This window comes from Echinops telfairi, unplaced genomic scaffold, assembly GCF_000313985.2.
Source record: "Echinops telfairi isolate 266 unplaced genomic scaffold, ASM31398v2 ScPeMD7_1957;HRSCAF=2489, whole genome shotgun sequence".
Lineage (NCBI taxonomy): Eukaryota > Metazoa > Chordata > Mammalia > Afrosoricida > Tenrecidae > Echinops > Echinops telfairi.
Window position 1 is genome coordinate 2182827 of NW_022105855.1, and position 17554 is coordinate 2200380.

A 17554-nucleotide genomic window follows, 5' to 3' on the forward strand; every position below is an offset into this window, starting at 1 on the left:
GGGGAGCATTAAAGAACTAGAGGAAAGTTGTATATATTTCATCTGTACTACACTGCACCCTGACAGGTTCGTCTCCTCCCCGCGACCCTTCTATAAGGGATGTACAGTTGCCTACAGATGGGCTTTGGGTCCCTACTCCATATCGCCTCCTCATTCACAATGATATGATTTATTTGTTCTTTGATGCCTGATACCTGACCCCTTCGACACCTTGTGATCACACAGGCTGGTGTGCTTCTTCCATGTGGACTTTGTTGCTTCTCAGCTAGATGGATGCTTGTTTATCTTCAAGCCTTTAAGACCCCAGATGCTATATCTTTTGATAGCCGGGCAACATAACCTTTCTTCACCACATTTAATTATGTACCCGCTTGGTCTTTAGCGATCGTGTTGGGAAGGTGAGCATCATGGGAATGCCAGTTTAATAGAACAAAGTGTTCTTGCATTGAGGGAGAACTTGAGTGGAGGCCCAATGTCCATCTGCTACCTTTATACTAAACTTTTAAGTATATGCACATAGTTCTATTTTCCCATCATCATATGTAAATATATTTACATATGTACATGCCTGTATTTAGACCTCTATAAATACCCTTTGCCTCCTGGTTCTTTCCTCTATTTCCTTTTACTTTCCTCTTGTCCCACCATCTTGCTCAGCCTTCATTTGGGTTTCAGTAATTCCTCTCGGTTAAATTGCCCTTGATCAAGACTTCCCAGGCCTCCTACACCCTCCTCGCCATTGATTTTGGGGAACTTGTTGTTCCCTTGTCCCTGGGTTTGTTAACACCACTTCCTTTCCCCCGCCTTCCCCTCTCCCATGTCCCCCTGAACCGTCACTCCCATTCTTTTCTCCTCTAGATTGTTTATCCAGCCTATCTTATCTAGATAGACCTGCAGAGATCCTAATATGCACAAAAAACAAGAAAGAGCAAAAGAAAGCAACAGAAGAAAACACAACAACAACAAAAACCCAACGACAAATAAAAGAAAAGCCTGTAAATAGTTCAGGTTCTGTTTATTGACCTTTAGGAGTGTTTTCCAGTCAGGCCTGATGGGCCACCATGCCCTGGCCCCACAGTCTATTTTTGGTATTCCCTGGGAACTTCGTTGCTCTGTTCCCCTTGCTGCTCTGTTGCACTCCCTAGTGTTTTGCCTCGGTGTGGTGGGGTCAGATAGGGCACAATTCACGCACCGTGTCTCCAGTGTTCCCCATCGTGCTATGGCTCAGTGCTGGACGTCGTGTCTCGTAGTGGGGCCCGGCCCTGTGGTCCTCACTGTGCATTGGCTGCTCTGAGCAGGCATATCATCCTCAGGGCTTGGTGGGCCAGGATGTGTTCCATTCTCTCTTCCTCCCCCTTCATTTGCTCCCGTGTGCTCTGATCGGACATGTTCCTTTTCCTGAGCTGTAGCTTCAGTGCTGTCCTCTGAAATAAATTCTTGCAGGGGCAGGTGTCCACTTAGTTGGGATTGGGGCTGGCCCCTCAGACCTCTCTACTGGTTCCCTGCTTCATGCCGGCATGTTGCATTCACATCTTGGAGCACTGGGTTGAAGTCTAGTCCCTCTTTCCCTGTGGAGATATAAAACATACCCTCCCCTTGGGTGGGTGAGTGCCCTATTCCCTCACTACCCATGTCTTTTGTGTGTGTGTGTGTACCATTTCATTTTTGACAACTTCCAGTTTTCCTAGACTTGTACTCTGTACATTCCATGTGTAGCTTGTGATTACATGGAGGGGTCGAGGTCGGCCTCGGTGAGATGACAGCATTTGAACAAACTCTTGAAGGAGGTCAGCGAGGGAGGTACATGGATATCTGGCAGAGAAGAAACAGCCAATGCGAAGACGAGATTGTGTCTGGTTTGTTAAAGAAATAGCAAGGAGACCAGTTTGGCTCGATAACAGAAGCTAGGAGAGGAGTCAGAAAGCCAACAGAGGGCACAGACTTTGTAGGACCTGTGCAGATGTTAGCCTTTACTTGGAGAGAAAGGGGAAGCTTGTGGAAGAGTCAAGGAGTGAACGATCTGACTTGCATTTTTTAGGACCACTTTGGCTCTTGTATTGAAAATGGACAGAACTCCCTTTAGGATGGGAGCTAGGAGGCAGTAAGAGGACTCGGTGAAGTGGAATCAAGGTGGGATCAGTGGTGAGAAGTGACGGGATTCTGGTTGTAATTTAAAGAGTTTGCCAGTAGTATTTTCTGATAAATTACATGGTGAGGGTGTGTGCAAAAGAGACCCAAGGAGCCAGGAAGACGCAGTTACTACTCATGGACCCAGGCAGGAAACAGCCTGGCACGGTAAGTTTCAGGTGCAGCAGACGTCTCATTGGAGAGGCTGGGTAGGCAGTTGGATGTGTGGACTCCGGGCGAAGTTCTTGAAGGAGGAGGCACAAATGTGTGGGAACTACTCACATACAGATGGTCTTTAATGGCATAAGAGTGGGTAAAATATCTAAGAGGAGGATAAAGATGGAAAAGAGAAAAGAACCAGAGTGCGCCCTGAGATGTAGGTACTCCTGCGTGAAAAGCGAAAAGCGAGAGAGAGCCTGCAGGTAGAGGGGAGGGGACCCCAAAGAGAGGGAGAGGAGCAAAGGATGGCGTGGGCATGCGGGTGGGAGAGCAAGGGGAGCACTGAGAAGTGGCCTAGGGTTGGTGCTGTGGGCTCCCTGGGTGGGGTGGTGGGGTGAAAGCCTGACGGGAAGGGTTCAGGGGCTCACAGGCGGAGGAGAACTGGAGGTGACAAGTGCATGCAGCTCCTTCTAGAAACTTGGTATGAAAGAGAGCAAAAAAATGGGACCCAGCTGTAAGGAAAAGTGGGCACAAGAGGAAGGTACTTTGAAGATGGGAGAGTGGCTTATTTGATGGCTGATGAGAGAGATGATCCAAAAGAGTGGAAATTTGCCTGGAGCATTGTGAGGATTGATGGAGCCGGGGGACTCGGATGGGCTGGGATTTATTGTACAGGTAAAAGGAAGGCTTTGGGAACAAGGACAGTTCATTCCTAACAACAGGAGGTAAGTATGAGAGGGCTTTCAAAGTTTATGGACAAATGAAATGGAACGATAATGCAGTGTCTCCACCAATTTGTGGAAGTCCCCGCATATGTATAGATACAAGTGATGGGAGGAGGGCAAATGTGGTGATGGAAGCCTTTCCAAAGGTGCTTCTGATCGGTTCCACTTTTCTCAGTGACTAGGAAGCAGGATCGCTTCTCGCTCACAGGCCACGGGGGAGGGGGAGGTCGAGACTGGAGAGAAAGGGGCTGGGTGAAGTGGCTCTAGGAGAGGGAGGGAGGGAGGGAGAGGGAGCTGGCCAGGGAGATGGAGTGCTGCCGAGAGGCAGGAAGTGCCCGTGAGATCTGGCCGCACTCAGCAGCATGGGTACAAATGTGGAGCAGCCGAGAGTGGCATTTCACCGGGGTGTCCTCTTGCCAAGGTTGTGTAGAGAAACGGTAGGGGGGCAGAAGATTACGGTCAAGTAAGGGGTGATGGCAATGATTGACGTAGAACTGCTTGTTGATTTGGGAGGACAGACATGGGGATGGTAGGCAGAGACAAGAGGAAGGTACTTGAAGGCCAAAGGAGAAAGCTAAGTTCCCCAGTAGAAAACATCTTAACAGACTTAGCACAAAGTTGAGGTAAATATTAAACAGCCTCCGATGACCACTCTCTAGAAGTCTAAAGATTATGATGTTGAATTATGGGACAGAGCAAATACGCCACTGTGTACGATTATACAACATGCCGCCGAGACAAACCTGAGTGAACGACATAAACGTCTCTTTGTAATTGACATCCATTTGTGAATAAGAACAATCATTATTTTATAAAACAGCCAGGCCCATTCTATGTAATGGCGATTCCATCCCAGTTTGACTGTCAACAAACATCGACCTAAGATACCCTCTAGACCAAATATATGTATGTTTCAAGAAATGTCAAGAAAAACAAATCTAGAAAACGAGTCAACAGCATAATTAGATGAAGGTTCAGTAGAAACCTCCTTAATGAATTGAAGGGTTTCCCTGACACACGCCTGCCTGGCTGATGCCCCAGCACGTGAGCACCTGCCCCTCGCTAGCTTCAGGCCACTTGCTTAGCACTTCTGCCTGGGCCACTTGGGTTGTCTGCTTACCAAGCATCAGTTGTGTGTGTTTGTTTGTTCTAAAACCTGTTTAAACCAGTGTGCTTTTCATGAAAATTAGGTTCACTAATTAAATATTACATATGCTGATGAAATAGGAGTGAGGGAAGAGAATTCTTTTTCTGTGACTTGCAGTTAAACATTTTGAAAAATTCAGGGAAGGCAAATTGCTGTAGATTTTTCCACCTGGCAGATTAGGTTGGGGTGAGACAGTGGTAAAAGTATGTGGGGTGGGGAGTGGTGGGGATAACGTAGAAAGATGTTGTGCTGATGTTGCTTTCCAAGCTCTTACTCCCCTTGAAGGAATGGGAACCACGGAGGTTGATGATGCACTGCGGATGGGGGATGTGTTTAAAGGCTCTCATTAGCCAACTGATCAAAGCCATGGTACTGCGGCCAAAGTTAGCAAACGAACATGTACGCGCATCTAGATTACAATCGCATCCTTTAAGTGTGCATTGTATTGTTTCTGTAAGCCCCGTGACTACCGGCCCACTTAAGCATGGTCTTTAAGTCTGGAGCCAAATGACGTTGACATTTTCTCTGGTAATAATATCAGGCACTTTCCTGTGTTTAACTCTGGCCAGGTATTATCAAGTCACATCTTACTCTACAGAGAATTTTTCAGGTAACAGCTGGAAATTTAATAAATTATCGATTTTTTTAAAGTAAGATTTTTATAAGTCACATTTACTATTAAAGTTATTCCATGTTCTCTCATTTTGTTTTGTATTTAAAATATCTGTTGTATAAGAAAACATGAATAATTCCATTCAATCCAACACAGTAATGTGTGATTTGTAGAGTTTACCGGTTAACTAAAGTAATTTACCGGTTAACTAAAGTGATTTTAATGCATCTTTTAAGGCACTTTTTTTAGTGAGGAAGCTTGAGCTTGGCTTTTGGGTTTCTCAAACGAAATCCCAGCTGGCTCTTTCTCATCCCCTTGCGTGCGGGGATGGTGGATGGCAGCGGCAGCCTGAGTGGCACGGTGACTCCCGGCCATGCGGGCTTGGCGGATGGCCGTGGCAGATTAGATGTGGGAGTGGCAGGAAGACTAGCACTCTGATGCCCATGACTGCAGTCGAGGGAGAAGAGGAACAGATAAGCCATAATTTCCAACCAGTTCATTAGTGAATGAAGCCAAATCAGAACAGACCCGTACTTTGAAAATTTGGGTGATGCCTAATGAGAGCTGCATCAAGGGGAGGAATCTATAGACTAGTTACTTCATTGTTCCATCTGGATTTTAAGAAAAGTTATTAGAATCTGGTGATTAAGAGGGTAGATTGTGAAGAGATATATACTTGGACACACCACTTCATATCTGAGTGACAACATTAACCTCTCTGACTTTATTTGTAAAACGAGGGTAATGATAAACTAACCAAACTCGACTCATAGCGACCCTTAGGACAGAGGAGAAAGCTGGCCACCAGGGCCCTGGGGTAGTAGTAGTGCCCATGTGAAAGGGAATTTGGGATTTTGAGGATTGGATGAGACCTTCAACTTAAAGACTTAGTACAGTTCTTGGCATTCCCCAGACCCCTAGCAGTGTTGATTCTGACTCGTAGCAACCCTACCGAACAAAGTATGGCAGCCCTGTAGGGTTTCCAGAGCTGTAAAATACCTTTCTAGAAGCAGACCGCCTCCCACCTCCTTCTCCTGCGGAGCGACTGGTTGGTTAAATCATCCGCTTCGTAGTTAATAGTGAGTGCTTAGCAATTGCGCTAGTCGGCTTCCTTCTCCTGGCGCATAGTAGTCATTACTTTCTAGATGCCAACGTTTCATAATATCACCGTATTATTAAAAGTCCTTTACTACAGTTGCCTAGCAAATAGTTTTGATTAAGTCATCTTGGCTCACTAAGTGTTCGTTTCTATAAAACACGGGTGATCCAGCTTCTTGTCAGCATACAGTGTTTCATTCTTTCTATTGGGAAATCAGGTTTGACGGTCACCATTTGGACATAGGATGTATTTTGCCCTCAGTGAGAATTGCCTGCTGTGATTTGATTGTCTGTAGTAGATAATAAGGAGTGCCGGCAGCACTGCCAGATAAGCATTGGACCACTAACTGCAAAGCCAGCAGTTCAAACCCACCAGCTACCATGGAGGAGAAAGATGAGGCTACCCACTTCGGTAAATACTTAAGCCTTGGAGCCCCGATAGAGGGCTATGAGAGTCAGAGTGCACTTGAGGGCACCGGGTTCCGTATGGTAAATCACACGGTTAGCGCTTGGCCTTTCTCCCAGAACCCCCCACATTGCTTTCATTTTTGCATTGGATGCAGAGGGAATTAATACCTTTCTTTACTTTTACCTTAATGAATCTTTGCGGTATCGCTTATGAAGAGGGAGAAGTGGTGTGTGAAAGGGAACCAGAAAATGGCTCCTGTCTTCCAGTGCCATCCCGAGAAAGTCTAGAAAACGCGGTCTTAACTGCAGTGTGTCTTTGTGTTCTTCCGTGTGAGATACTGACCGTCTACACCCTGTGGCCGGTCAGCTGACACTCAGTGTGGCTGTGGTTCACCCATAGGAGAGCAGATGTGACCTTTGCTTTGTGTACCGGAGTTTAAAGGTTGTGGTAAACACCATTGAAATTTCCATAGCCTGATTATTAACTAAGCAGACGCTAATGAGAGCATCAGCAGACTCCGGCTCTGGCACAGCTGATGAGTGCTGGGCAGGCTAGGAAGCCTCAGAGCCTCTTCTCGACTCACGTCAAAGTCATCTCAGAGTTGGGAGAGGGTGTTACTACCCAGCCAGTTGCTTACGGCCATCCTTTGGATACATAGAGAGTATTTACCAGCCAGGAGCATTTGGGAGGCACAAGTGAAGAGCTGAGGGAGCTGACGGGCTGACCGAGTAAAGCCGGGTGTGCAGGCATGCCTGCTGGTACGTGGTAGATGGGGGTCAGTTGAACGGACAATGGAACGCAACCTCATACCTGGTGCTGAAGGTGGAAAAGTAAACCAGACCTGATCCAAGGTCATGGTCATGACTTCACTACCTGGGAGAGGAGCCAAGAAGTGTTCGTGAATTAAAAGACACTGGGTGGTGCTGCCCTCGTGGCTTGGGCAGAGCACTTTGGAAGGATGGAAACGGGAATGTTAATTTCCACCAGTTCATCGGCTCTACATGCAGTAGAGAAAGTGCTACGGAAGTCACGGGGAGGAGAAAGCAGGGATGTGGTCGGCACAGGAACGGCGCTGGCAAAGGTGCCCCAGAGTTGGACATCCTGCGAGGGTGCAGGATTGGTGATTCTCTGTGTGGAACCGGAGCCGCAAACTCGATAATACGGGCTTTAAAGATGGTATATGGTTGGCGCACTTAGCCCATGCTTTATTGATCAAAAGATTAGAAGTGGTTTGGAATATGACATTGAAAGGGCAAGACTACCAATAGGCGGAGAGGTCTTCCATGGCTCTTTGAGAGCTGACCACTGGGCAGTGACTGGGCGAGTGAGAAGGGTCTACTCGCTGAGGTGGAATGGAAAGGATTTGGCAGCCACCTGGAGGGGTTGTGAGGGAGAGAACGGAGTTGATTATCCTGTTTTCTAGCTTGAGTGGCTAGAGGAGTGTTGTCACCGGCAACTAATTTTGGGAGTAAAAGAGAGGAAACAGAAGTTTGGGGACAAGAAGGGAAGGGAGAAAAGTACTTGGTTTCTGATGTTTTGAGTTTGAAGGCCCTGTGGACATCCCACTAGCATGTCCAGGAGGAACTGCACATCATAAGTTGGGAATTTAAGAGAAAAATAGGTGTATGTGTATAAAGGGGGGATTCAAAAAGTCCCTAGAAAATGGAATTAAAAGGTAATAGAGTTTTTCCAGAGCTTTTTGAAGCTCCCTTGTATATGAGTAGCTATTACTATGAAAGCCAAGGACATGGAGTCTGTCTACAGGGAGCAGAGAGAACAATGCCTAGCACTGCATCTTAGAGAACCACCATTGTGTTCAGCGTGAAAAGATGGTTGATTGTGTGTGCATGTGCATATTCTAAAGTCACTAAAATGTCTTGGTGTCTTTCATATTGTTTGTTCCATTTCTTTCATCATGAAAAGAACGGACGGCTGACTGTACTCTAAATGCTGTGTGATCTTCAAGAATGGCACTGCAAATAGCCTTTTTGGCCCTTTAATAGTCACGTGCATTCAACTTAAGCCTCTTAATGGTTTTGCTGCTGGGTTTTCAGATTTCACGAAATGAATGAACTCTGGTTATTTCACGGCACTTGGTCACTTTTATCATCATATGAAGCTTTCTTCTTTCCAAATGATCACATTAGTGTATTATTAGTCAGCTGAATCCCTTTTCCCTCCGTAGGAGCTGATGCAACAGAACGGGATTGGCTATGTGCTGAACGCCAGCAATACCTGCCCAAAGCCGGACTTCATCCCCGAGTCTCATTTCCTGCGCGTGCCTGTGAATGACAGCTTTTGTGAGAAGATCTTGCCCTGGCTGGACCGATCAGTGGATTTTATTGGTAAGTGGCTCCAGTAATATTACAGTTCCTCTTGTCCAAGGAAGCGCTTCCCTTTTTATCTTTAGAGAAAAAGACACTATTGAAGAGATTCTAAAAATCTGGAATGGGAAAAAACCAAAACCTTATATTGCTTCTCTTCGTTAGTCATCAAAGGTGTGGACTGTGCAGTCCCTCAGGGACTGGCCCGATAGCATCCTAGCTAACTTAGCACTGCGCAGTGTGTGTATTTAACCAGCGTGGAATCCGGTAAAGTTCGGATAGGATCTGTGATGAGGTACAAACTGAAAATCAGTTTAACTTTGAAACTGGATTTCCCACCCGACCTTTTCAAACCTCATGAAAGACTAAGAAACGTTGATGGATTCCTGAAACTGTTTTTGCCTTCTACTCTGTTTTCTGGGAGAAAGGTGGCATTTTTCTGCTTCCATAAAGAGTTACAGACAACTCAGAGACCCAAGGGGCACTTCTCGTCTGTCCTCCAGGGACGCGACAAGTCAGAATGAACTTGACGGCAGTGAGTTTCAGCTGTGCTGACCTAGGATTTCTCCAGAACCACCACATTTCCAGTCATTACGCCAGGCCATTTCTCAACCTCAGTCCAGGTGCCACCAGGTTCAAGCAGTCTTATAACTGAATTGAATAGAGTCACAAATTCACACGCACATTGGGTCACATACACAGTCTGATCTGTACCGTAGCAGGGGCATCAAAAAGCTCCTGGCAAAATGGAATTCAAAGATGATGGAACTGTCCTGCAAATGGTTAGGAACACCCCCCCCTCCCCCCATACGTGATAGTCCACTCACCGTCCTGTTCTGTTCTGGAGCTTCCCTGACTCCAGGTCCAGTGGAGGACTATTCATTCAGCTTTTACCTCTTTAAAGATAATGATGGTGGCTAATGTTTCCATTGTGTGTCACATTATTCTGCAGAACATTTGGCTCTAATCTTAGCCAAAACTACAATTTCGGGATCTTTTTATGAGGAAACATGAGTCCTTCAAATCATTACAATGACCACATTTTAGGGGAGATAATAGAAAATAGATACTACGATAACGCTGTCTCCACCTTATTTTCTTCTTTCATAGGAGCTCATGCTATGTTACTAATTCATATAAAAGGAATTTTACCATGTTCCAAGCAGATTAAACACACACACATATCACATGTAAAGTGCTAAAGTGAGAGTTGAACCCTTCTGGCCCTCAGCTGTCCTGTCCGTAGTGATAGGGAGAGAATGTTCCCAGCCTCCTCCGTAGAATGACTGTGATCTATGCAGATGAGCTTTCTTCTGAGATGTGCAGATGAAAGGCATTGAGTAAGTGGAACACAGTTGGCGTTAAGCATGCCCATTCTTGGTTTGACTCCTACAGAAAAGGCAAAGGCCTCCAACGGGTGTGTGCTCGTGCACTGCTTGGCCGGGATCTCACGCTCCGCCACCATCGCCATTGCCTACATCATGAAGAGGATGGGTATGTCCTTAGATGAAGCTTACAGGTGAGGCTGGGCTCGTGTGATCCGGGGCTGGCTTTTCATCTGACCTGAAAGGTGGGGGGATACTTGTGGGCTGATAACCGGGTTGAAGCAGATTGAGATCATTTTAACCTCACTCTGTAGGCTACTGTGGATTTGTAAGTGGTGTCCCCAAGATGAGGGAAGAATGCATGTTTGATTTTCAGGAGCCCTAGGGATGCTGTGTGGTCAGCTTTGGATTGCTCACCACGAGGTCAGTGGTTCAAACCCACCAGCTGTTCACAAGGAGAAAGATGAGACTATCCACTCTTATATAAAGATGTGCAATTGTACAGCACTGTTGGATGCGATTGAACTGTGGAATGTTATGATATCTGTAGGAGCTCCCAATAAAATGATTAAAACTCATATAATAAAATAAGTTTTTAAAAGATAGATAGCCCTGGAGCCACACGTAGAGTCTCTCAACGCGGGTTGAAGTCAATGTGACGGCAGTGGTGGGAGCATGAATTCTATCTAAATGTGTGCCACATTCCTCCTCAGCTAGGTTTCTGTGTTTCTGTTTTAAGTTTAAGGGACAGACAAGTCCAGGCAGTGATCGCTGCCCATTTTGTGACCTTAGTTGTTCCCTCGACTCGGGCGGGGGCTGTCATTTGTTTTGATTGACATGAATACTCATGAGGTCATTTCCACGGTTTCAAGCTCTCACCAGGAGGGAAAAGCCTAGTCCAATAAGCATCACACCCTGTTCACTCATTGAGTGAAATTTCCCACATTCTAGACTTGGCCAGATTTTGCAGCCCCTGGTGGTGTATGGTGGGAAAAGAGGGCTTCCCACTCCTCTGCACTTACTCTCAGAAGCCCGCAGGGCAGTTCTCGCCTGTCCTACAGGACAGCCATGAGCTGCCATTGACTTGATAGCGATGCGTGTGTTTTTCAGGTTGGTAGTGCATGGAGCTGCCCTGAGGGCACAGTGGGTAGTGCTCTGCTACTAACTAGGAGCTCGGTGGTTTGAACCCACCAGCCACTCTGCGGGAAAAGAGGTGGCAGTCTGCTGTGGAACTGGACTGGGCAGGCGCTCCGTGTGCTGCTGGGTGGCAGTGTGGTGGCCGGGCTGGTTGGTGACTGGCTGCCCACACCAGTTCTCAAGACGGCAGGCAGGCAAGGCCCCTGAAGGGCCGGGCGTTGTTTCCAGGCAGGACCTGAGCCCCCGCTTGTCTTGAGGGATAAATGAGGTGAGTGTGCGTGTGAGTGGCTCTCGGGTCAAAAATAGAAACGTGGGACCGGTCAGGACGCTTTGACTTTTCTCTCAAAATGTTACAGTTGAGCCAGTTCTTTTTCAGGTTTTGTTGACTTGCTGGGCTTTGCTTGATTTATAAGGTTTTTCCCCCCTCCTTTTTCGCTGGCTCCCCTGTTCAAATGCAAATTTACAATGCAGCTTCCTTCCAGAGAGATCTTCCGAATGGAATGGTGCAGTCAGAGGGCTAACTCTTCAGTGGTCCCTGAACCTGACTGCACCATTCGGAAGAGTTAGCCCTCCTCTGTCTGCCTCTCAGAGCCTTTGTGCCCTCATGTTAGCTGTGCAGTGTTAGTCTTCGTTTCTTGGCCAGTCACCCAAAGGGGTCCAGTCCAGTCCAGGTGTGAGCCCAGCCTCATCATTTTTTTTTTTGAGTTGTTTAGCTCAACGTTATTTTTTATTTTATTTTATTTTTTTTAATTATTATTATTATTTTAAACATTTTATTAGGGGCTCATACAACTGTTATCCCAATCCATATACACATCAATTGTGTAAAGCGTATTTGTACATCATTTCGCAAAACATTTTCTCTCCATTTAAACCCCCGACATTAGGTCCTCATTTTTCCCCTCCCTCCCCGCTCCCCCCTCCCACATGAGCCCTTGATAGTTTATAAATGGGTATTTTGTCATATCTTGCCCTGTCCGACGTCTCCCTTCATCCACTTTTCGGTTGTCTGTCCCCCAGGGAGGAGGTCACACACAGTTCCATGTAATCGGTTCCCTCTTTCCTACCCATTCTCCCTTTACCCTCCCTGTTTTGCCACTCACACCACTGGTCCTATAGGGCTCATCCATCCTGGATTCCCTGTATTTTCGGTTCCTATCTGTACCGGTGTACCTCCTCTGGTCTAGCCAGTCTTGCAAAATAGAATTCGAGTCATGGTAGTGGGAGCGGGAAGGAAACCTTTAGGAACTAGAGGAAGGTTGTATTTCTCATCATTGTTACATCGCACCCTGACTGGCTCATCTCCTCCCCGAGACCCCCAGCCTCATCATTTAGTACCTGTGTGACTGTGGGCAGTTGCTGTAAGGCCCTCTGTGCGGATCTGTGTGGTGGGGAGGGTTACAGCCACCTGCCTGCGCAGTTGCGTGGATCACCGAGCTCGTGCTGTCCGAGGAGCGTCCTTGTGAAGGCTAGCACACAGACCGGGCTGCAGCGGGGCCCAAAGAGAAGGGACTCTGAGATGGCGGCTCCAGAACTCTGGCCCGCTCCCTTGTTCTCCATCCCTGAAGTGTGAGCTCTCTTGAGGAAGTGCCTAGGGGGACGTGGAAAGCGCACAGTGATGGGACATTGAAGTTGGCCTCCTGCTGACAGGCTTGCCCTTCTCAACTGCAGTAGAGCTTTTGGTCCTTGAAAATGAGGCGGCCACAGGAGCCCAGGCTAGAGCTCTCCACTGCAGAGCTCCTCTGTAGTCTTAGCAATAAGCCATCTCCCTGCCGGTGGAGACCAAACTGTCCTCCAAAGGTTATGTGCGAGCTCTTTCTACTAGTTCCCTAACTCATCTATCCTCAGCTAAAGTATGGGTTGAACATTCAAATGTTGTGTTTTTCTTCTTCTCTTCAATAGATTTGTGAAAGAAAAAAGACCTACAATTTCTCCAAACTTCAATTTTCTGGGCCAACTCCTGGACTATGAGATGAAGATTAAGAAGCAGACTGGAGCCTCAGGGCCAAAAAGCAAACTCAGGCCTGTCCCTGCCGTCTCAGAGGGTGCACAGAAGAGCGAGCGGTCCCTCAGTCCACCCTGTGCCCCCTCTGCTACCTCGGAGGCAGCGGGACAGAGGCCTGTGCAGCCTGCCAGTCTGCCCAGCATACAGCCCGCCCTGCTGGAGGACAGCGCGCTGGTCCAGGCGCTCAATGGGCTCCACCTGTCCTCAGACAAGCTGGAAGACAGCAGTAAGCTCAAGCGTTCCTTCTCCCTGGATATCAAGTCCGTGTCGTACTCCGCCAGCGTGGCAGCATCCTTGCATGGCTTCGCCGCCTCGGAGGATGCTCTCGAGTACTACAAGCCTCCCGGTGCTTTGGATGGGACCAGCAAACTCTGCCAGTTCTCCCCAGTCCAGGAAGTCTCGGAGCAGACTCCAGAAACCAGCCCAGACAAGGAGGACGCCAACATCCTCAAGAAGCCCCAGGCACCCAGGCCTTCAGAGAGCCAGAGCAAGCGCCTGCACTCGGTGAGAGCCAGCAGCAGCGGTGCCTCCCAAAGGGCTGCCTGCTCCCCACTGCACCGGAGTGGGAGCGTGGAGGACAACTCCCACGCCAACTTCCTCTTTGGCCTTTCCACCAGCCAGCAACACCTCGCTAAGTCCGCCGCTGGGCTGGGCCTCAAGGGCTGGCACTCCGATATCTTGGCTCCCCAGCCCTCTACTCCTGCCTTGACCAGCGGCTGGTATTTTGCCACAGAGCCCTCTCACTTCTACTCCGCCTCGGCCATCTATGGAGGCAAGACCTGCTACTCGGCCTACAGCTGCAGCCAGCTGCCCACTTGCAGTGACCAACTCTTCTCTGTGCGCAGGCGGCAAAAGCCAAGTGACAGAGCCGACTCCCGGCGGAGCTGGCACGAAGAGAGCCCCTTTGAGAAGCAGTTTAAACGCCGAAGCTGCCAGATGGAATTCGGAGAGGGCATCATGTCGGAGAGCAGGTCACGGGAAGAACTGGGGAAAGTGGGCAGTCAGCCTAGCTTTTCAGGCAGCATGGAGATCATCGAGGTTTCCTGAGAAGAACGAACAGCACCTGGCACTTGTAGGGACTGTGTGTTTGCGAGATTCCCGGTAAATCTGAAATAGATATATGTGTGTACCGACCTATTTTTTGGAAAATGGAGCTCTGGTGTCAAAGCAAAAGATGGATCCCCACAGTTGGTGTTGCTAAATGTCTGCACTCTGGGAGATGGACCAGCTAACCTCTCTCGGCAAGTGTGGGAAGGGCAGATCGAGGAGATTTACCCCTAGACCGATGAAGGGTAGTTTTATGCAAGGAATTGCTTATCCTCGTGTGTGTGTGTGTGTGTGTGTGTGTGTGTGTGTGTGTGTGTACATACACACACACAAGGTGTTGTTTGTTTTGTCTTGTGTTTGTGGTGTTCAAGGACAGAACCCCTGCCATTTTTGTGTTGTGCTACAAAGAGGTCTCAATACTTGTCCAGTCCCTTCCACAGTGCACCTTAGCGCTGAGACTGAGCCAGCCTGTGGGTCAGCTGTGACCCTGTTAGGGACAGAAACTTAACGGTAAAGCCAAAAGGAATGGTGGCATCGGAAGCTGGTCCACAGACGCCAGCTTGCAGAGAGCGACACAGGCGTCGTGCTCTGGACAGACCGTTAGGGGACTCGCCATGATTGACTTCGAGCATAGCCAGTACCTCAGACAGTAAGGATGGGGTTCCCCACTCCCCCGTCCGGGAGCCCGCTATGTAAGCATTGGGAACAGGGAGGTAGCTAGTCATACTTTTCAGCCCAATCCCAAGTGTTGATGCACAAAATTCCAGTTGGGCCTAGATGGAGACTGTACCTGCCTTTTTGGTGTGTTTTCTTTCCACCATCCTCTCAGCTTTACGAAAAGACGAGGGAGACCATCTAGGGTTCAATCGAACAGCCAGGAACCAGGAAACAGCTGAAACTGGGGCCTAAATAGGCCTCCCTCCCTCTGTAGAAATCAAAGACTTGTTTAAAATGGGACGGTTGGTCCCTTACATAGAGATGAACTGGTTTTCCAGCCAAATGTGAATTTCCTGGGCGTGCAGCAGAGCAGCGGCGCCTTTGAGACCTCAGCCAGAGTCCAGGTTCCCATTTCTGTGTCACGGCCAGGATGCACCTTGTGGACATGCTACCTGTAAGGCAGCATTTTACCGAAAACCACTACAGGGAGAAAGTTGGCAGGAAGATAGATCAAGGGGAGTAAAGATGCTGAGAACGGGCTCCCAAGGAGAGGCAGCAGGGACCTGTTAGGGTTCTCTCTCTCTCTCCCTCTCTGTTTTCCTCTCCCCTCGGCCTGTAAGGAGGGTGGTGTTTCTAGAATTTCCTCAGTCTTTGCCAGGGCTGGGAGACTTCATTAAGTAAGGAATATTCAAAGTGATGAACGAGCCGGTCTTGTTCGGTGATGTTGCTTCGTGGCTGATGGGAGTTGAAAAGCGTTGTCATGAGCCACCTCCAGCCTCTCTGCAGTCGAAGGGACCACGGGCCCTCGCAGCCTGGGAGCTCCCCTCACTGGGTGGACCCCGCGTGGCCCCTGGCGCTGCGGGGTGATTGGAACTAGTCCGCAGGGCGCGTCCATGTCTGCTCTTAAATTTCCTGGCTCGGGTTTTGTCAACGCCTGGGCCTCCTGGAAGCCTTACTGACGCCACCAGTGTTTGGGGCTCTGCGGGGTGGGGCGGGTTGTCCCTGTTCTTTACTGTAAGGGTAGCTAGTTGCTGACTTATATCTCAGGTTTTTCGATGTTTGAGACATGGACCGCGCTTTGACTAGGCGGTGACTTGGCGTTTCCTGTGGTGACGGCGAAGCCCCGCTTGGAATGACGTGATTCAGCACTGCCTGACTGGGTCACCAGGAGGATGTGCTCCATGGACAGGGCTGGTCTCGCACACACAGCGCGCTGCCCCGGGGGTCGAGGAGACAGAGGCAATGCACTGTGAGCCGAGGGACAGCCCTGCGGAGTCATCGGAGTTCGTTCCCATAGAAGCATGTGTTGCAGCTGTCAGTCTTCGATGTAATCCGACCTTCTCAGGCCTCACGCAGCCCTTTTTGATGTGTCACTTGGTGTCACAGCTCTGTGCCCCCAGAGCCTGGTCCCGACGGGCAGACACGATGGAAGCGGTAGCTCCAGCGGTATGTTTGCAGGAGGGCTGGGGACCCGGGTGTGGACGAGAGAGCACTCCTCTCAGCAGAAAGCTGCCTCCCGTCATTGGAGGCTTCCTGGGGCCTATCGTTGTGATGCAGTCACACAGGACAGCCTTTCGTTCTTGATTGCTAACGTCAGATCATCAATTCCTGGAATCGAGACTGCCCTGCCAAGCAGGGGGCAGCGTGGAGGCAGGCCTGGGTGGCCTGGCTGCCGGGTGGCTGGCCCTCCTCCACATGCAATCGTCGGGGAAGCCCCGAGTCTGCAAGGACAATATGGACGGTGATTTTAAAGCGCAAACCTAGACTTTTCTGTGAGAAATGCTGGGAGGTGATGTGGGACACTAAAGCTGGGTGGGAGGACTGTATAAATGTGTTATATGCCTTTGGTGACTTTTGGTGTAAGGCAAGCTGTTGAATGGTTCAGTTGTGCATTTCTTATTTTGATGTGTCATGTATGTTAATATAATGAAATAAAGTCAAAACTGGTACCTGTTTATACATAAATGCGAGAAAGGACCTCTGTTTTCAACTTGACTATAAACTTGGTGGGAACTGCTCTGTCCCGAGTTGGCAAAGGAGGCAGACCCAAAACTTGACCCCCTAGTCTCACATAATGAAGATGTAGCCCCTAACCGAGTGGTGGTGTCATCAGACTTATCATATGCCCCATCTCCTTCACAAGAGCCACTGGATCGTTAGCCAACAGTTTTGTGCCAGCTCATTCTTTAACGTGAGTGGTACCGTGGAGACCAGAAGCACTGGTGAACGGTTTTCTGACTGGTGGTAGGACACACACATGATTCTGTCTTGTGGGAAGCTCGAAGGAGCAATAGTTAGCAGCATGCAGTGTGCATCTAGTGACCTCTGCTAATAAGTGACGCCAGGCATGATGGCCTGACGTACACGTGTGTGGGCTTTCCTTCCTGGAAGCTCCGTTTCATCCGTTAATAAGGAATCATGGATTAAATGAGCAAAACATTTGCCTTCCGTGCAAGCAGCTGCAGCCATGTCTGCGGAGCGCTCAGTGACTCCAGTGAGTTGGCGAGGAAGGCTCTGAATTAGCTTTACAAACGTGAAAGCCAGGAGGCTGAGCCAGACTAGATCCTGCCGGAAAACCGGGCCGTGGGGAATGGGATAGAAGAAGAAAGTGGTCTGATAGCGTGAGGCTTAGGAAAGCCTGAAGGTCAAGCCACTTACCTCCTTCCTTACAAGCTGACGATCACAGGGCCCTCAGAGACCAGCCAGAGCAAGTGGGCATTGCAGGGCTAGCGTGGGTTTGACACCGGTCAGATCAGGGCTTGGACTACTGGGTGGCGGGGG

The 17554-nt window shown here is 48.9% G+C and overlaps 1 protein-coding gene across 1 annotated transcript in view; it reads left to right on the top strand.

Moving 5' to 3' along the window:
- Window positions 1–16738, top strand: part of DUSP16 (dual specificity phosphatase 16) — a 109420-nt gene extending 92682 nt beyond the window's left edge. The window contains exons 5-7 of the mRNA XM_004716213.3: window positions 8464–8623; window positions 9998–10121; window positions 12967–16738. Of these exons, the coding sequence (XP_004716270.1) occupies window positions 8464–8623; window positions 9998–10121; window positions 12967–14116 (1434 nt within the window). The 3' untranslated portion in view covers window positions 14117–16738. The remainder of the gene's footprint in view (window positions 1–8463; window positions 8624–9997; window positions 10122–12966) is intronic.
- Window positions 16739–17554: the final 816 nt, after the last annotated feature.